The sequence below is a fragment of the Grampus griseus genome (genome assembly GCF_964374135.1).
Source record: "Grampus griseus genome assembly, chromosome: 16".
In the NCBI taxonomy this organism is placed as follows: domain Eukaryota; kingdom Metazoa; phylum Chordata; class Mammalia; order Artiodactyla; family Delphinidae; genus Grampus; species Grampus griseus.
In genome coordinates, this window is record NC_139010.1 from 5,825,651 (window position 1) to 5,841,990 (window position 16,340).

The 16,340-nt window shown below is 41.1% G+C and overlaps 1 protein-coding gene across 1 annotated transcript in view; it reads left to right on the forward strand.

Annotated features, from left to right (window-relative positions):
- Window positions 1–3,088, forward strand: part of DISC1 (DISC1 scaffold protein) — a gene marked incomplete at both ends in the record, with an annotated part of 341,831 nt that extends 338,743 nt beyond the window's left edge. Inside the window, one exon of the mRNA XM_082673688.1 lies at window positions 2,951–3,088. Coding sequence (XP_082529814.1) covers window positions 2,951–3,088 — 138 coding nt within the window. The remainder of the gene's footprint in view (window positions 1–2,950) is intronic.
- Between the last annotated feature and the right edge of the window lie 13,252 nt (window positions 3,089–16,340).

Sequence of the window (16,340 nt, forward strand, 5' to 3'; positions counted from 1 at the left end):
CACCCCCTTCCCCTTTGGTAACCATAAGTTTGTTTTCTATGTCTGTGAGTCTGTTTCTGGTTTGTAAATAAGTTCATCTGTATCATTTTTTTTAGATTCAACATGTAAGTGATATCATATGATATTTGTGTTTCTCTGTCTGACTTACTTCACTTAGTATGATCATCTCTAGGTCCATCCACGTTGCTGCAAATGGCATTACTTCGTTCTTTTTTTGTGGCTGAGTAATATTCCATTGTATATATGTACCACATCTTCTTTATCCATTCCTCTGTGGATGGACATTTAGGTTGCTTTCATGTCTTGGCTATTGTGAAAGGTGCTGCTATGAACATTGGGATGCATGTATCTTTTTGAACAAACACATTGATTGAACTATGAAAGGATGCATGTCCATTGTGAATATTACAGAAGTATGAAAAAAAAGGCTCCATCCCCCTCCCAGTACCAATGTCTAGGAGAAGTCCACCCCTGTGTCCTCTAAGGTGCTTTTCCAGCTAGACATGGCTTATCCCTATTTTCCTTTTTGTTTTTGCAAAATTAGGATCATTCCATACACATTGTTCTACAACTTGCTTTCCCCCCCCCTCACTCCACATTTTATCCTGGACTCTCTTTCATATAAGCACATTCAAAATGTTTTGGAACTCACCTGTAGTATGGAATCATACAAGCAGGTTGGTTAGAGGGAAGTATTTTGTAAATAAAACATGATTTTAATCATTTTGATGATTATTACCCCATAGGTTCTAAAGGAGGTTCCCAGGATTTCTGAGGTCTGGCCCTACTTAGACAGAACAACCTCTGCTATTTTAGTAAATAAACCTTAAATCTCATCTCACAAAAGGCACTATACTCGCACAAGAAAAAAATATTTCTTTTAACCCTAGCCCTGTGAAGACGGTACGGGAATCTGCATTTTATGAGTGAGACAATGAAAGCATTCTGTGGTTTGCCAGGTTCCAGAGCTGGTGGTCACATCCTCAAATCCCTCTGCTTGTCACTCCTCCCTGTGTCCCTGGAGACTGTTGTCTGTTGTCTGAGGGGCTGATGTGTTATATAACTTAGTCTTTTTCTTTTGTGGCTTCTCTCACTCTCTTTTTAAAAACGTTTTCAGTGTGTTCTGCCAGTGCTAGAAATTTTACGAGTTCTTTAAGAAGCAGTTCAGTCTGGTTCAGTTTCTCTCTCTAAAAACCTTGGTCGTCATTCAGCATATTACAGAGTGGGGCCTGTGGTCCCGGGCTGCATCTCAAAGGTAATGAAGTCTCGGGAGTTTGTCGAGATTCATAAACTGCTTAAGCGCCACGCTTATTCTTTATAAATGTAGCATAACTTTGTGATTCCTTTGCAGCTTGTTCTGTCTGGGACCACTTACGCTCTCGCTTGTATCAAGTCATGTGTGTTTTCACTAAAGATTAGTAGAGCTGTTCAGAGAAATGCAGGAAAATGAAGTCTTTTAAAAAAGAAAAAAGAAAACACAAGTATTGGGTTCTTGCCCCACCTCTTGCCCATCTCCTCAGCCCCATCCTCATTCCCCTCCAGTTCGAGTGCAAGGAGTGAAGCATCATGGTAGGTGTATGTAAATTACATGAATGATGAAGTCTGGTGGGGATTCAAGAGGATGAAAAGCTGCCAGAGGCTTGTCGGGGTGGCTCAGCATTTTTGCTTAGGTGAGGTTCATTTGCATAATTCCCAGGATCCTTTGGAGTTCCTTATTTAAACAGGAAAAAAGAAAGCTTTCCATAGTCATAACCTAAAGGTATCTCTTTCTCTTGACATTGTACTTAAGTAAAACCACATTGTAGTAGGTGTGGACAGTCTGCGAGTGGGAAGATTTCTGCAAACTACTTTTCCCGAAGCTTTCTGTTTGCTCCGCATCTGATCTCGTAATAGTTAAGTGGTCTGACCTCTTGTGACGATTTAACAGCATCTAAGTGGTGTGAACATATTTCTGTGTTTCCTCTTAGTTCCTGTTAGATGAAGTTAAATTAGTTGGCTTATTAAGTTAAAAGAATTCAATCCATCACTCATCCTGTATTTATCTTAGGATTGTTCTGGTACAAAAGGGAAGGAACAGAGGGGCCTGACTGTGGACAGACAGGAAACTCACTGTTGGTTAAATGTTCCCCAGCTTAAACCCCTAGAAGAGAGCTCATCTTTTAAGAGAATGGCGGGCATATTATTTATTCCATATAATTATTCACTGTTCTCTATGATTGTTTTATTTATATGAGAAACAACTTTACAGGTTATGAAACTAAAAACCCAACCATTTAAAGAAAAACCAACCAACCAACCCAGAAAAGGCAAGCTCCCTGCACTCCGTCAAATCTCCAAGGCCCCGAATGGCTATTTTACGAGCACCTGGGGGTATAATAACACGTGACAGCAGATTAGACCCTAACGGGGTTTAGAAGTCACTGTTTCATGTGAAAACTGAGGTTCAAAGTGATTTGCACAAGGTGACAAGGCTGGCGGATGACCCATAGGGACTGTAGCTCATCGCTCGGAGTCTGGTTGTATGGTGGCCCCCAATCCTGGAGCTCTGAGTTCCAGCCTTCTGCCCTTTCCACTGTCAGAGCATTTGGATGTGACAGTTGCCCTCCCCCAGCCTGGGGCTGAGCAGGGATACAGTCACACTGACCATATTCCGTGGAGCGTCCCAGTTTGCCATCTGTCTCCGTCTAAGAGCTGACTCTTCCTTTTCCTTTTGGAAACCTTACTTGAGATAGTGAATGACCTCAGGCCTCATAGAAATTGCAATTGCTCTTAAAAGAAGCGTAGCATTGGTATTAATATTTAATGCCTACACTTTGGAGGAACTTGAAACCGCAGTTAGAGGGGAGTGCCCATCTGCTTCCAGCAGGCATGTGGCTCTCACCAGATCCCCGAGAGGCTGCAGAGGGCCGCCTGTCACCTTCGCCTGTGTTCCTTAACAACGTGTGCACAGTCTCTCAAGAGGGAGCTCCAGATGGTGAAGGAAACTCTGCAGGCCATGATCCTGCAGCTCCAACCAGCAAAGGAGGCGGGAGAGAGGGAGGCTGCAGCTTCCTGTGGGACAGCTGGTGTCCGGGAAGCACCGGCCTGAGGCGTCACAGGATGGGGGAAGGAGGGTGAGTGACTGCGTCATCACCGTGGGTGCTCCGGGGCCTCTCCCACCTCCTCTGCATAACCAATGTGCCCAAAACAATCACGGAGATGGATGTCGCCCAGCAGAAGAGTGGTCCGCTCTCCCAATCCTGAGATCAGGGGGTCTACAGATTGGAATAGGCAGGGGGAGTGAACTGCCGATTTCCTTATAAATGTTGGTCCGAGGCACCTTTACTGTCATTAACAGGAACATCTTGCACAGGACTTGAAAAATCTTTCCATTTCAGCCCCCATTAGACAGAAGTTGGGGTGATTTCTGCTAGAAAGACGTCTCTTTTCCTGTACCATCTTGCTTCCTGATGCAATTAAAATATCTCCTGATTTAAGAACTTATAAAAAAGAAACCATACATGTCTCTCTTATCATACCCATTACACCTTCCTACAGGCACATGATATAAGGGAGCTAATTAACCCCAGAATCTGGAATTAACAGCTTTTCACCTTAATTTCCCCTGTGATTCTCTATAATCTCACAAGAATTAAGATGAAAAATTCCAAACGATATATATTTTTTAAAGAGACAGACTATCACATGTAGCCCTCTGGTTGTCCTGTCTGGCACTGCCTGTCTCTCCAGGATGTGTCCCTGATGTTTCATCAGGACATTCTGAAATTCACCCACAACGAGAGCAGGAAGGGAGTGAGGGGCATGAATTGGTCAGGGGACGTGTTTAAACGTTTAATCCTCTCCTATTTTCCCTTGAACCTGTTTCACTTAGTGTCAGGCAGGACATGGATGTAGAAACCTTCAATTCAGAAGAGTACTCAGTGAGGCAGTGCAGTACTCAGTTCATCAGGGCTGTACTCAGTGAGGCAGTGCCGTACTCAGTTCATCAGTGCTGTACTCAGTTAATCAGTGCTGTACTCAGTGAATCAGTGCTGTACTCAGTGCTGTACTCAGTGAGGCAGTGCTGAACTCAGTTCATCAGTACTGTACTCAGTGAGGCAGTGCTGTACTCAGTTAATCAGTGCTGTACTCAGTGAATCAGTACTGTACTCAGTGAATCAGTGCTGTACTCAGTGCTGTACTCAGTGAGGCAGCGCTGTACTCAGTGAATCAGTGCTGTACTCAGTGAGGCAGTGCTGTACTCAGTGAGGCAGTGCTGTACTCAGTGAATCAGTGCTGTACTCAGTGAGGCAGTGCTGTACTCAGTGAATCAGTGTTGTACTCAGTTAATCAGTGCTGTACTCAGTGAATCAGTGCTGTACTCAGTGAGGCGGTGCTATACTCAGTTCATCAGTACTGTACTCAGCAACGTGGGGCACTGCAGGCCCTTCCCTGCTGAGGCAGCTGTAAAACAGGCTGAGCTCACCAGGCAGCGCTCCTCAAGGTGCGCTGAGGAAGGCAGCCTTGAGAGATGCTCCACAGTCGTACGGCTCTCCTTTGGCGTGAGTCCATTTGAGAAGTGTGCCATGCCATCACCCGCTTGGAGACCACGGTGCAATGAGCATATCAGCCTGTGATAATGCTTGGAATGAGGAAACCCTCTTGTTTTTGTCTAACCCCGAACTCCCACGTTTAATGGATCATAGGGTTTTTTAAATTTAAATTCTATTAATATTCCATCAGTCTAGTGCTGTGCAGCACTGCATTCTCCAGGAGCGTCGTGATCCAAACGCTGATTTACATCACTTATGTATGCATTAGAGATGAAACTCAAAACTTTTGCAGTGTTGAGTTAATAATGACTTGCCGCAGTTTGTGAGTGTAATTGACTAACTGGTCTTTTTGTGCTTCTGTCTCATTGATACAGGAGTGAGATGCTCCTGCCTCCATCAGGATCCATGGACACTAGACAGTCTTTGTCATTTCCTGAAGTCATGCTGCCGTTTCCAGAAGGCAGCTGGTGCTCTGCTCAGCCTTCCGTGCTGTGCTGTGCTTCCGTCAGGAGATGGCCCTGCTTAAGCCAGCAAGTGGCCATAGTCCAGAGAACAAAGCAAAAGCACAACATTGTGAATTTTCTGATTGTATTTCCGGCAATTTTCTGTTGAGCATTTAAAAATGTATACTATACATATTTTAATAATAGGTATAATTAGTTTGTTCCAGGAATGCTTGGTTTTGCAATGCTGGAGCAAAGTCCTGAATTATTTATCATGTCTAAAAAATAATTATATACTAGTCACATGGCACATGGAATTCTTGAATCCTTGAATTAATTCCAGTGAAGCAAAACTTGGAAAGAGTCAGGATTGTCTCTAATGAATCCCTACTTGGAGAAGTGTCATTTTAAAAAGCCCCACAAGGCATCTTAACAGTCACTAACCCAAGTGTTTTGTATTTACTCAGACACCATCATGAATAATTCTGTGAGGTTATGATGTATTTGAAAACTCTGGAAGCTAATGACTGTCTGAGTGTGCCCCAAATAAGGGTTCTCCGGTGGCCCCAGTGGGCAACATGTCCATCTCCTTGTTGAGATGGCAGATCAAGGCAGGTGAATGATGCTACAGCTCATCTGTGGTCTGTGCTGGTGTCAGAGGCAACCAGGAAGCCTGTACAAGGCCAGGGTGATTCCTCTGGCCACATGACCTTCTCAGGACAAGCCCCTCTTCTGCCACTGTGACCCCAGAAGACCCAGGACTGTGTATCCCAAATCATTATATAGGGCAGTTTCTATCAGGGCAACATAAGAAGAGATCAGGGCTTGAACTTAAAAGCCACAAAGCAATAGCAATAAAAATCCAAGCTTTTATGGAGACAGTGAAGACCACAAGCACAAGTGCAGGTGGAAAATGCTGCCTTTGGGTCTGATTTCACCGTGGCACCATGCGAGAGAATCCACGATAGATTACATGGTCCTCCACGCTGAGACGCTAGCATCCAAATGCCACCCATTTACCTTCCACCAGCCCGAGCATGTTCTCAGTCGGTGACACTCCCGGTTCCTTGCAACTTCCTGAAATTTCAACATCAAAATGATCTTCCTCAAATCAGGTGAGCATGTATATCAGTGGTCCCCAACTTTTCGGGCACCAGGGACGGGCTTTGTGGAAGACAATTTTTCCACAGCCTGGAGGTGGGGGAATGGTTCGGGTGGCGATGTGAGGGCTGGGGCGCGGCAGATGAAGCCTCGCTCACTCACCTGCCGCTCCCCTCCTGCTGTGCGGCCCAGCTCCTAACAGGCCGTGGACCAGTCCCGGTCCACTGCCCAGGGGTTGGGGATCTCTGATGGGTATCGTATTGGACACTTAGCTTTCTGTGCAGTAAGGCTGGTTTCCCCACCCCAGGAGCACAGAAGGGCTCACACGTGTGTGCTGGGACTGTCCCAAGACCTTTATAATCATTATCATCTGACTTCTTATTCCGACCTTATGGGGTAGGTGTTTGCACGTGATGCACTCGAACCTTAGGAGACCAATGAACTTTCCCCGTGGCACAGAGCTGCTGAGCGGGGGGCCAGCAGCAGCCATTAGAGACAGGTAGACCGCTCTTAACTGTGCTCTTCCTAAAGTGCCTTTAATGTATTTCTGGAACTGTGACCCAAGGAGCTTATTTGTTCCCTTAAGAACTCATGGTCACCGTGGGAGTCCTGACTGGAGAATCAGAGAAACTGAGCCTGGGGAAACCCTGGCTTCCCACACCCCCAGGTGAGCCCCGCTGCTCTGTGACCATGAAGTCTAGGCTCAGACAGCCTTCAACAGACCTACCACCCACCACTGTCCTAACCAGCCATTCATTCCCCATCCACCTCAAAAGCCATGCCAGGAACAACCACTTACTGCCTGACAGCAGGCAGATTTTCTTGAAAACCCCCATCTAATCGGTATTTTTCAGAAAACAGTCAAGATAGCAACATTGCACTCATTGTTAAATGCCTTCTTGAGAAATGATTCGATGCTCTTATTTTGAATATCCTCACCTTACTTAATCTTTGAATTTTGTCATGTAATTTATTACTTCATGAAACTTACTTTTCATATGTGAAATTAAAACTGTTATCCAAGCCATGGTGCACCTTTAACATTTTTTTATCTTCTGGAGTGTGGATGACAGAAAAATGTATCAGTTTTCCTCATCTCATCTTTCTGTTACAGGATGATTCATTGTATGGTTACTTACATTGCACCAAATGTTTCTAATAAATCAATGCTTTGAAGTTGTGTATGTGTTTACTTTCAGATATTAACCAGTCAGAAAACGATGGAATTTTCTATTCCAGACCCTTTGAGGAAATTGAAAATAACATCACCACTAAGTGGGGAACAGGACAGGGTGCCCACTAACACTAGTGGAAATATTTTACTGGAGATACTGGCTAATTCAGTTATGCAAGAAAAATAAATGAGAGTTACAATCTGGAAAGGAGGAGATACAACATTAACAATGACAGATGATGTTGCTGTAAGACAGACAACCAAAGAAAATTAACAAAAACACAAACACAAAATTTATTTACACAAATAACAGCACAATCAACTTACCAAAATCAATAGGCTTTACATATCCAAACAATAATCAGAAAATAAAGTATAAGGAAAGATCTGACTTTCAATAGCAACAAAAAAGAAAAAACAGCTAGGAACAAATTTAAATAAGAAACGTCTAAGTCTTAGATGAAGGAAATTTTAAGATGAAGAACACAAGAGAAGAATAAAGAGGAAGACACGTGAAACTTTTGAGTAAGAAGTCATCATAAATTGTCAAATCTCTGTAAATTAATTCATAAATATTACCTGATCCTGAGTCACAAATGTCTAGCTATTCCCAGTATCCATTCTCTGCTTCATCCTTTCAAGCAATTCTTCATCCACGTACTTGAACTACAGATGTACTTACACACTTGCAGAGTTGCCACGTGCATTTATACTGTTAAAGCAGTTAAACAAGGAGGCCATTAGCCCGAGGGGGCTCTAAAGCCCTGGAGCCTACACCAGCAAACCCACAGCTAAGCCTGTAAATGCCTGAAGGTTATGAAATTGAAACCTGAGGATGACTGATCATAAACGGACAATTAGGCCTTGAACTGTAGCCAGTCAATACTCCCTTTTCTTTGCTTCCAGCTTTTCTCTGTAAAAGTTTTTCCTGCTCCTGTCGGTGGTGCCTCCCAACCACTTCCGGTGTGGCACTTCCTGATTCAGATGGATTTTTGCTAAAAAAACCTCTTAAAATGTATAATGTGCCTCAGTATATTTTGTAACAACACCATTGTTGGTAAGAGCAAAAATGGGAAACGACCTAAATTTTCATCAGTGGTAAACTATTTTTGAATAAATCATGGTACAGTGATGCTATGGAATGCTTTGGAGTTGCTAAAAGATCTTCCTACACACGTCTGTTTGCATTTGCAGAAATATCACTCCAAATGGGCCTATGTGACTTAGGGAAGAGGGATGGAAGGAGACTTACTCTTCCTGTATCCTGTTCTTCTTTTAAAAATTTGTACCAAGTGCTTATGTTTACTTCCACAAAAAATAAAGTAAGTTCTTTAAGAAAAAAACTGTGAAGAAGAAGTACAATTCTGCAGGCTGTGGAATGAAAACCACGGTCACATAAAGATAGACAAAATGAAAAGGCAGAGGACTACGTACCAGATGAAGGAACAAGATAAAACCCCAGAAAAACAATGAAATGAAGTGGAGATAGGCAACCTTCCAGAAAAATCATTCAGAATAAAGATAGTGAAGATGATGCAGGACGTCAGAAAAAGAATGGAGGCAAAGATCAAGAAAATGCAAGAAATGTTTAATAAAGACCTAGAAGAATTAAAGAAAAAACACCTAGAAGAATTAAAGAACAAACAAACAGGTATGAACAATACAATAAGTGAAATAAAAAATACGCTAGAGGGAATCAATAGCAGAATAACTGAGTCAGAAGAATGGATAAGTGACCTGGAAGACAGAATGGTGGAATTCACTGCCACAGAACAGAATAAAGAGAAAGAATGAAAAGAAATGAAGACAGCCTAAGAGACCTCTGGGACAACATTAAACACAACAACATTTGCATTATAGGGGTCTGAGAAGGAGAAGAGAGAGAGGAAGGACCCGAGACAATATTTGAAGAGATTATAGTCAAAAACTTCCCCAACGTGGGAAAGGAAATAGCCACTCAAGTCCAGGAAGTGCAGAGAGTCCCATACAAGATAAACCCAAGGGGAAACACGCTGAGACACATAGTACTCAAATTGACAAAAATTAAAGACAAAAATCATTGAAAGCAACAAGGGAAAAAGGACAAATAACATACAAGGGAACTCCCATAAGGTTAACAGCTGATTTCTCAGCCGAAACTCTACAAGCAAGAAGGTAGTGACACGATATATTTAAAGTGATGAAAGGGAAGAACCTACAACCAAGATTACTCTACCTGGCAAGGATCTCATTCAGGTTCGACAGAGAAATCAAAAGCTTTACAGACAAGCAAAAGCTAAGAGCAATCAGCACCAAAAAACCAGCTCTACAACAAATGCTAAAGGAACTTCTCTAAGTGGGAAACACAAGAGAAGAAAAGGACCTACACAAACAAACCCCCCAAAATTAAGAAAATGATAATAGGAACATACATATTGATAATTACCTTAAATGTGAATGGATTAAATGCTCCAACCAAAAGACACAGGCTCGCTGAATGGATACAACAAGACCCATATATATGCTGTCTACAAGAGACCCACTTCAGACCTAGGGACACATACAGACTGAAAGTGAGGGGATGGAAAAAGATATTCCATGCAAATGGAAATCAAAAGAAAGCTGGAATAGCAATACTCATATCAGATAAAATAGACTTTAAAATAAAGAATGTTACAAGAGACAAGGAAGGACACTACATAATGATCGAGGGATCAATCCAAGAAGAAGATATAACAATTATAAATATATATGCACCCAACATAGGAACACCTCAATACATAATGTAAATGCTAACAGCTATAAAAGAGGAAATCGACAGTAACACAGTAATAGTGGGGAACTTTAACACCTCACTTACACCAATGGACAGATCATCCAGACAGAAAATTAATAAGGAAACACAAGCTTTAAATGACACAACAGAGCAGGTACATTTAGTTGATATTTATAAGACATTCTGTCCAAAAACAGCAGATTACACTCTCCTCTCAAGTGCACGTGGAACATTCTCCAGGATAGATCACACCTTGGGTCACAAATCAAGCCTTGGTAAATTTAAGAAAATTGAAATCATATCAAGCCTCTTTTCTGAGCACAATGTTATGAGATTAGAAATAAATTACAGGGAAAAAACCCATAAAAAACACAAACACATGGAGGCTAAATAATATGTTGCTAAATAACCAAGAGATCACTGAGGAAATCAAAAAATACCTAGAGACAAATGACAACGAAAACACTATGATCCAAAACCTATGGGATGCAGTAAAAGCAGTTCTCAGAGGGAAGTTTATAGCAATACAAGCCTACCTCAAGAAACAAGAAAAATCTCAAATAAACAATCTAACCTTACACCTAAAGGAACTAGAGAAAGAACAAACAAAACCCAAAGTTAGTAGAAGGAGAGAAATCATAAAGATCAGAGCAGAAATAAATGAAATAGAAACAAAGAAAACAATAGCAAAGATCAATAAAACTAAAAGCTGGTTCTTTGGGAAGATAAACAAAATTGATAAACCTTTAGCCAGACTCATCAAGAAAAAGAGGGAGAGGAGTCAAATCAATAAAATTAGAAATGAAAAAGAAGTTACAACAGACACTGCAGAAATACAAAGCATTCTAAGAGACTACTACAAGCAACTCTATTCTAATAAAATGGACAACCTGGAAGAAATGGACAAATTCTTAGAAAGGTATAGCCTTCCAAGACTGACCCAGGAAGAAATAGAAAATATGAACAGACCAATCACAAGTAATGAAATTAAAACTGTGATTAAGAATCTTCCAACAAACGAAAGTCCAGGACCAGATGGCTTCACAGATGAATTCTATCAAACATTTAGAGAAGAGCTAATACCCATCCTTCTCAAACTCTTCCAAAAAACTTCAGAGGAAGGAACACTCCCAAGCTCATTCTACGAGGCCACCATCACCCTGATACCAAAACCAGACAGAGACACTACAAAAAAGGAAATTACAGACCAATATCACTGATGAATATAGATGCAAAAATCCTCAACAAACTACTAGCAAACAGAATCCAACAACACATTAAAAGGATCATACACCATGATCAAGTGGGATTTATCCCAGGGAGGCAAGGATTCTTCAGTATACGCAAATCAATCAATGTGATACACCATATTAACAAATTAAAGAATAAAAACCATATGATCATCTCAACAGATGCAGAAAAAGCTTTTGCCAAAACTCAACACCCATTTATGATAAAAACTCTCCAGAAAGTGGACATAAAGGGAACCAACCTCAACATAATAAAGGCCATATATGACAAACCCACAGCAAACATCATTCTCAATGGTGAAAAACTGAAAGCATTTCCTCTAAGATCAGGAACAAGACAAGGATGTCCACTCTCACCACTGTTATTCAACATAGTTTTAGAAGTCTTAGCCACGGCAATCAGAGAAGAAAAAGAAATAAAAGACATCCAAATTGGAAACAAAGAAGTAAATCTCTCACTATTTGCAGATGACATGATACTATACATAGAGAATCCTAAAGATGCCACCAGAAAATGGCTAGAGCTAATCAATGAATTTGGTAAAGTTGCAGGATACAAAAGTAATGCACAGAAATCTCTTGCATTCCTATACACTAACAATAAAAGATCAGAAAGAGAAATTAAGGAAACAATCCCATTCACCACTGCAACAAAAAGAATAAAATACCTAGGAATAAACCTACCTCAGGAGGTAAAAGACCTGTACTCAGAAAACTATAAGACACTGATGAAAGAAATCAAAGATGACACAAACAGATGGAGAGATATACCATGTTCTTGGATTGGAAGAATCAATATTGTGAAAATGACTATACTACCCAAAGCAATCTACAGATTCAATGCAATCCCTATCAAATTACCAGTGGCATTTTTTACAGAACTAGAACAAAAAACCTTAAAGTTTGTATGGAGACAAAAAGGACCCTGAATAGCCAAAGCAGCCTTGAGGGAAAAAAACAGAGCTGGAGAAATTAGACTCCCTGACTTCAGATTATACTACAAAGCTATAGTAATCAAGACAATATGGTACTGGCACAAAAACAGATATAGATCAATGGAACAGAATAGAAAGCACCAAAGATAAACCCACGCACCTATGACAAAGGAGGCAAGGATACACAATGGAGAAAAGACAGTCTCTTCAATAAGTGGTTCTGGGAAAACTGAACAGCTACATGTAAAAGAATGAAATTAGAACACTCCCTAACACCATACACAAAAATAAACTTAAAATGGATTAAAGACCTAAATGTAAGGCCAGACACGATAAAACTCTTAGAGGAAAACATAGGAAGAACACATTTTGACATAAATCACAGCAAGATCATTTTTGACCCACCACCTAGAGTAATGGAAATAAAAACAGAAATAGGGCTTCCCTGGTGGTGCACTGGTTGAGAGTCCACCTGCCGATGCAGGGGACACGGGCTCGTGCCCCGGTCTGGGAAGATCCCACATGCCGCGGAGCTGCTAGGCCCGTGAGCCATGGCCGCTGGCCACAACAGTGAGAGGCCCGCGTACCGCAAAACAAACAAACAAACAAAAAATGGGACCTAATGAAACAAAAGCTTTTGCACAACAAAGGAAACTATAAACAAAATGAAAAGATAACCCTCAGAATAGGAGAAAATATTTGCAAACAAATCAATGGACAAAGGATTAATCTCCAAAATATATAAATAGCTCATGCAGGTCAATATTAAAAAAACAACCCAATCAAAAAATGGGCAGAAGACCTAAATAGACATTTCTCCAAAGAAGACATACAGATGACCAAGAAGCACATGAAAAGCTACTCCACATCACTAATTATTAGAGAAATGCAAATCAAAACTACAGTGAGGTATCACCTCACACCAGTTAGAATGGGCATCAGCAGAAAATCTACAAACAACAAATGCTGGAGAGGGTGTGGAGAAAAGTAAACCCTCTTGCATTGTTGGTGGGAATGTAAATTGATACAGCCACTATGGAGAACAGTATGGAGGTTCCTTAGAAAACTAAAAATAGAACTACCATATGACCCAGCAATCCCACTACTAGGGATATATCCTGAGAAAACCATAATTTAAAAAGACACATGCACCCCAGTGTTCATTGCAGTACTGTTTACAATAGCCAGGACATAGAAGCAACCTAAATGCCCATCGACAGACGAATGGATAAAGAAGATGTGGTACATATATACAATGGAATATTACTCAGCCATAAAAAGGAACGAAACTGGGTCATTTGTAGAGACGTGGATGGATCTAGAGACTGTCAAACAGAGTGAAGTAAGTCAGAAAGAGAAAAACAAATACCGTATATTAATGCATGTATGTGGAATCTAGAAAAATGGTACAGATGAACTGGTCTGCAAGGCAGAAATAGAGACACCGATGTAGAGAACAAACGTATGGGCACACCAAAAGGGGGAAGTGCGTGGGGCATGGGGTGGTGGTGGGATGAATTGGGAGATTGGGATTGACATATATACACTAATATGTATAAAGTGGATAACTAATAAGAACCTGCTGTGTAAAAAATAAACTAAAAAAAAAAAGAGTGGGTGGGAAATGGGACTACTATTTCACAACTTTTAATCCAGTAAAGAGATAAATACATCAGTAACAGTGATCACCAAATTCTTATTTGCTTAATAAAGAATAAAACTTTAAAAAAAAAAAAAAAAACGTGATCTTGGAGCCTGGGAGTGGGCCCTTGGGTAGGGCAGGCACACCAGCCCAGGCACGCCCCCACCACGCTGCTGCAGGGTTCACCACCTGATCAGCACGCCCTATGTGCCCAGCACCACACTGGGGAGAGTGCCACGTACTGGTGATAAAAAGACAACTGTGACATATTATGATCAAATAATCTAAAGGAAGTAATTAATATTATAAATATTACCATTTTAAAGACAAGGAATGAATTTTCTTTAGACACTTGAACAAGGATGTCCAGTGGTAAAGTACCAGAAAGTCAGTCCCTTCTGTAATCTCAGTTCTGGTGCTGGCTTAGGGAGCTGGGCAAAGCCTCATTCCTTCAAACACAAGATGAAAGAGGGCTGTGGGTTGGTTGTGAGGGCAGATGAGGGCTGGGGGAATGGAGTTACATCTGTCCCCCATCGCTCCTCAAGAGCTACTTGTGCAGTCAGTGTTTTATTCAAATAGGTATGCTTTTAAATATACCTAGCACACACACTTTCACACTAGAGAAAGGAGGTTATGACAGACGTTAGAGTGAAGGACAGTCTAGAAAATATGTTTACCTCTCCTCATTATTACAATAACACAAAAGAACTTCTTGATTTTGTCCTTTCCTTCTCAAGAGTTGGAAAAGCATCTACTAGAAACTAAGCTCAGTTTCATCAGAGGAATTTGATCTCTTCCCATTGTCTATTCATTTGCTCCAGAAACATTTATTGAACTCTTTTTATAAAAATTGTTCTTCTATGATGAATGAATTTATGACTACAGAGGTTAAAAGCTTAGTGAAAATCATGCAGCCAGTAATGAAAATGTTGTGTGTTGCTTCTCAGGACTCTTCATTTTATTTATTTATTTTTTGCGGTACGCGGGCCCCTCACTGTTGTGGGCTCTCCCGTTGCAGAGCACAGGCTCCGGACGCGCAGGCTCAGCGGCCATGGCTCACGGGCCCAGCCGCTCCGCGGCATGTGGGATCTTCCCGGACCGGGGCACGACCCCGTGTCCCCTGCATCGGCAGGCAGACTTTCAACCACTGCACCACCAGGGAAACCCTTCATTTTAAATCTACATGAAAAATTTAATTAGATTATGCCCACACACAGAAACACACACACACAGACACCCAATAGCAGTTTGTTAGTATTAAGCAACAGTTACTCATTATTTTATTTTTCCTATATTATTTTATTTTTCCTATATTATTTTATTTTTCTTATATTATTTTTATTTGTTAGGAACAGCATTTAAAAGAACTTGTTTAAAAAGGTTCATGTATAAACCAATATGTTCATTTTTCCAGTCTTTACACAAAAACATATTTTCACCGAACTGTAGCTGGTCTGTTTTTTATTCTGCTTTTTATGTTTAAGATGATGGTATTTTCCATTTTGCTACTTAATCGTTATAATCATTGTATTTGTTGGTGCATAATATTCTATCAAATTGATCTGCTATAACTTAGATATTCCTATGTCATTGGGCATTAAATCTCTCCAGTATTTTGCTGTTATAGATAAAGCTGCAATGACATCTTCATGCATATAGCTTTTTCTTTCCTTTGAGTTATGTCCCTAGGAGAAATTCCCAGGAGTGAGAATACTGGAATAAAAGGTAAGAAAAAGTGCCACATTTAAAATGAAACTTGCATTAGTGAACAAATTGAAGATAACAGCCAGCCCTGCAAGCAGCCCCTCCTCTGCTGGGGGGATCCCCAACCAGGTATTGATTGGTTTCATTGATTTCATGGTGTTTCCTCTTGTCGTGAATATATCCACGATCGCCACATCAGGCAAATCACAGTTGGGCCGTTTCTACCACGAAAATGAACAGCATCGACTCCGCAGCTGCATCTCACTGATCTCCGATGCTGCTCTTGTTGGTCTGTGCCCACGCTCTTCTGTCTCCAGATAAAATAAGTAGGGTCCCGCAAAAACCCAGGATTTAAAGAGCAAAGGTCTGAACTGAAGTCCTTTCCTACTTGCCAGTGGTCTTCTTGATCCTTTGTTTGAACATCTGCAAAATGAGGTTGATAATAGTAAATCCTGCCGTTCAGGGTTGTGGGAAAAAAAACGCAAAGAAGTCAATGTATATGAAGGACTTTAAAAATAAAGCAACATACACAGGCATTTTAAAATGAGGAAAATTTCTAGTGTAGGGAGTGGACAAAATCAATCTAAGTGGGAAGGCAACCCAGTCAAGATTACTGTGTCCCCCGCAAAAGGGATAACTCCTGAGGTGTACATGGCCACTCAGGTGACTCTTGTTGTTGTTAGCATAAAAAGGGGTGTTTCAAGTTGGTGGCTTCATGTGCCGCTTCCTGCTCCAACTCCCAAGGTGGTCTCAGACGCTCAGGAGAACGTGAAAGGTTGAAATAGAAAGTGCTTTGGAGAACTT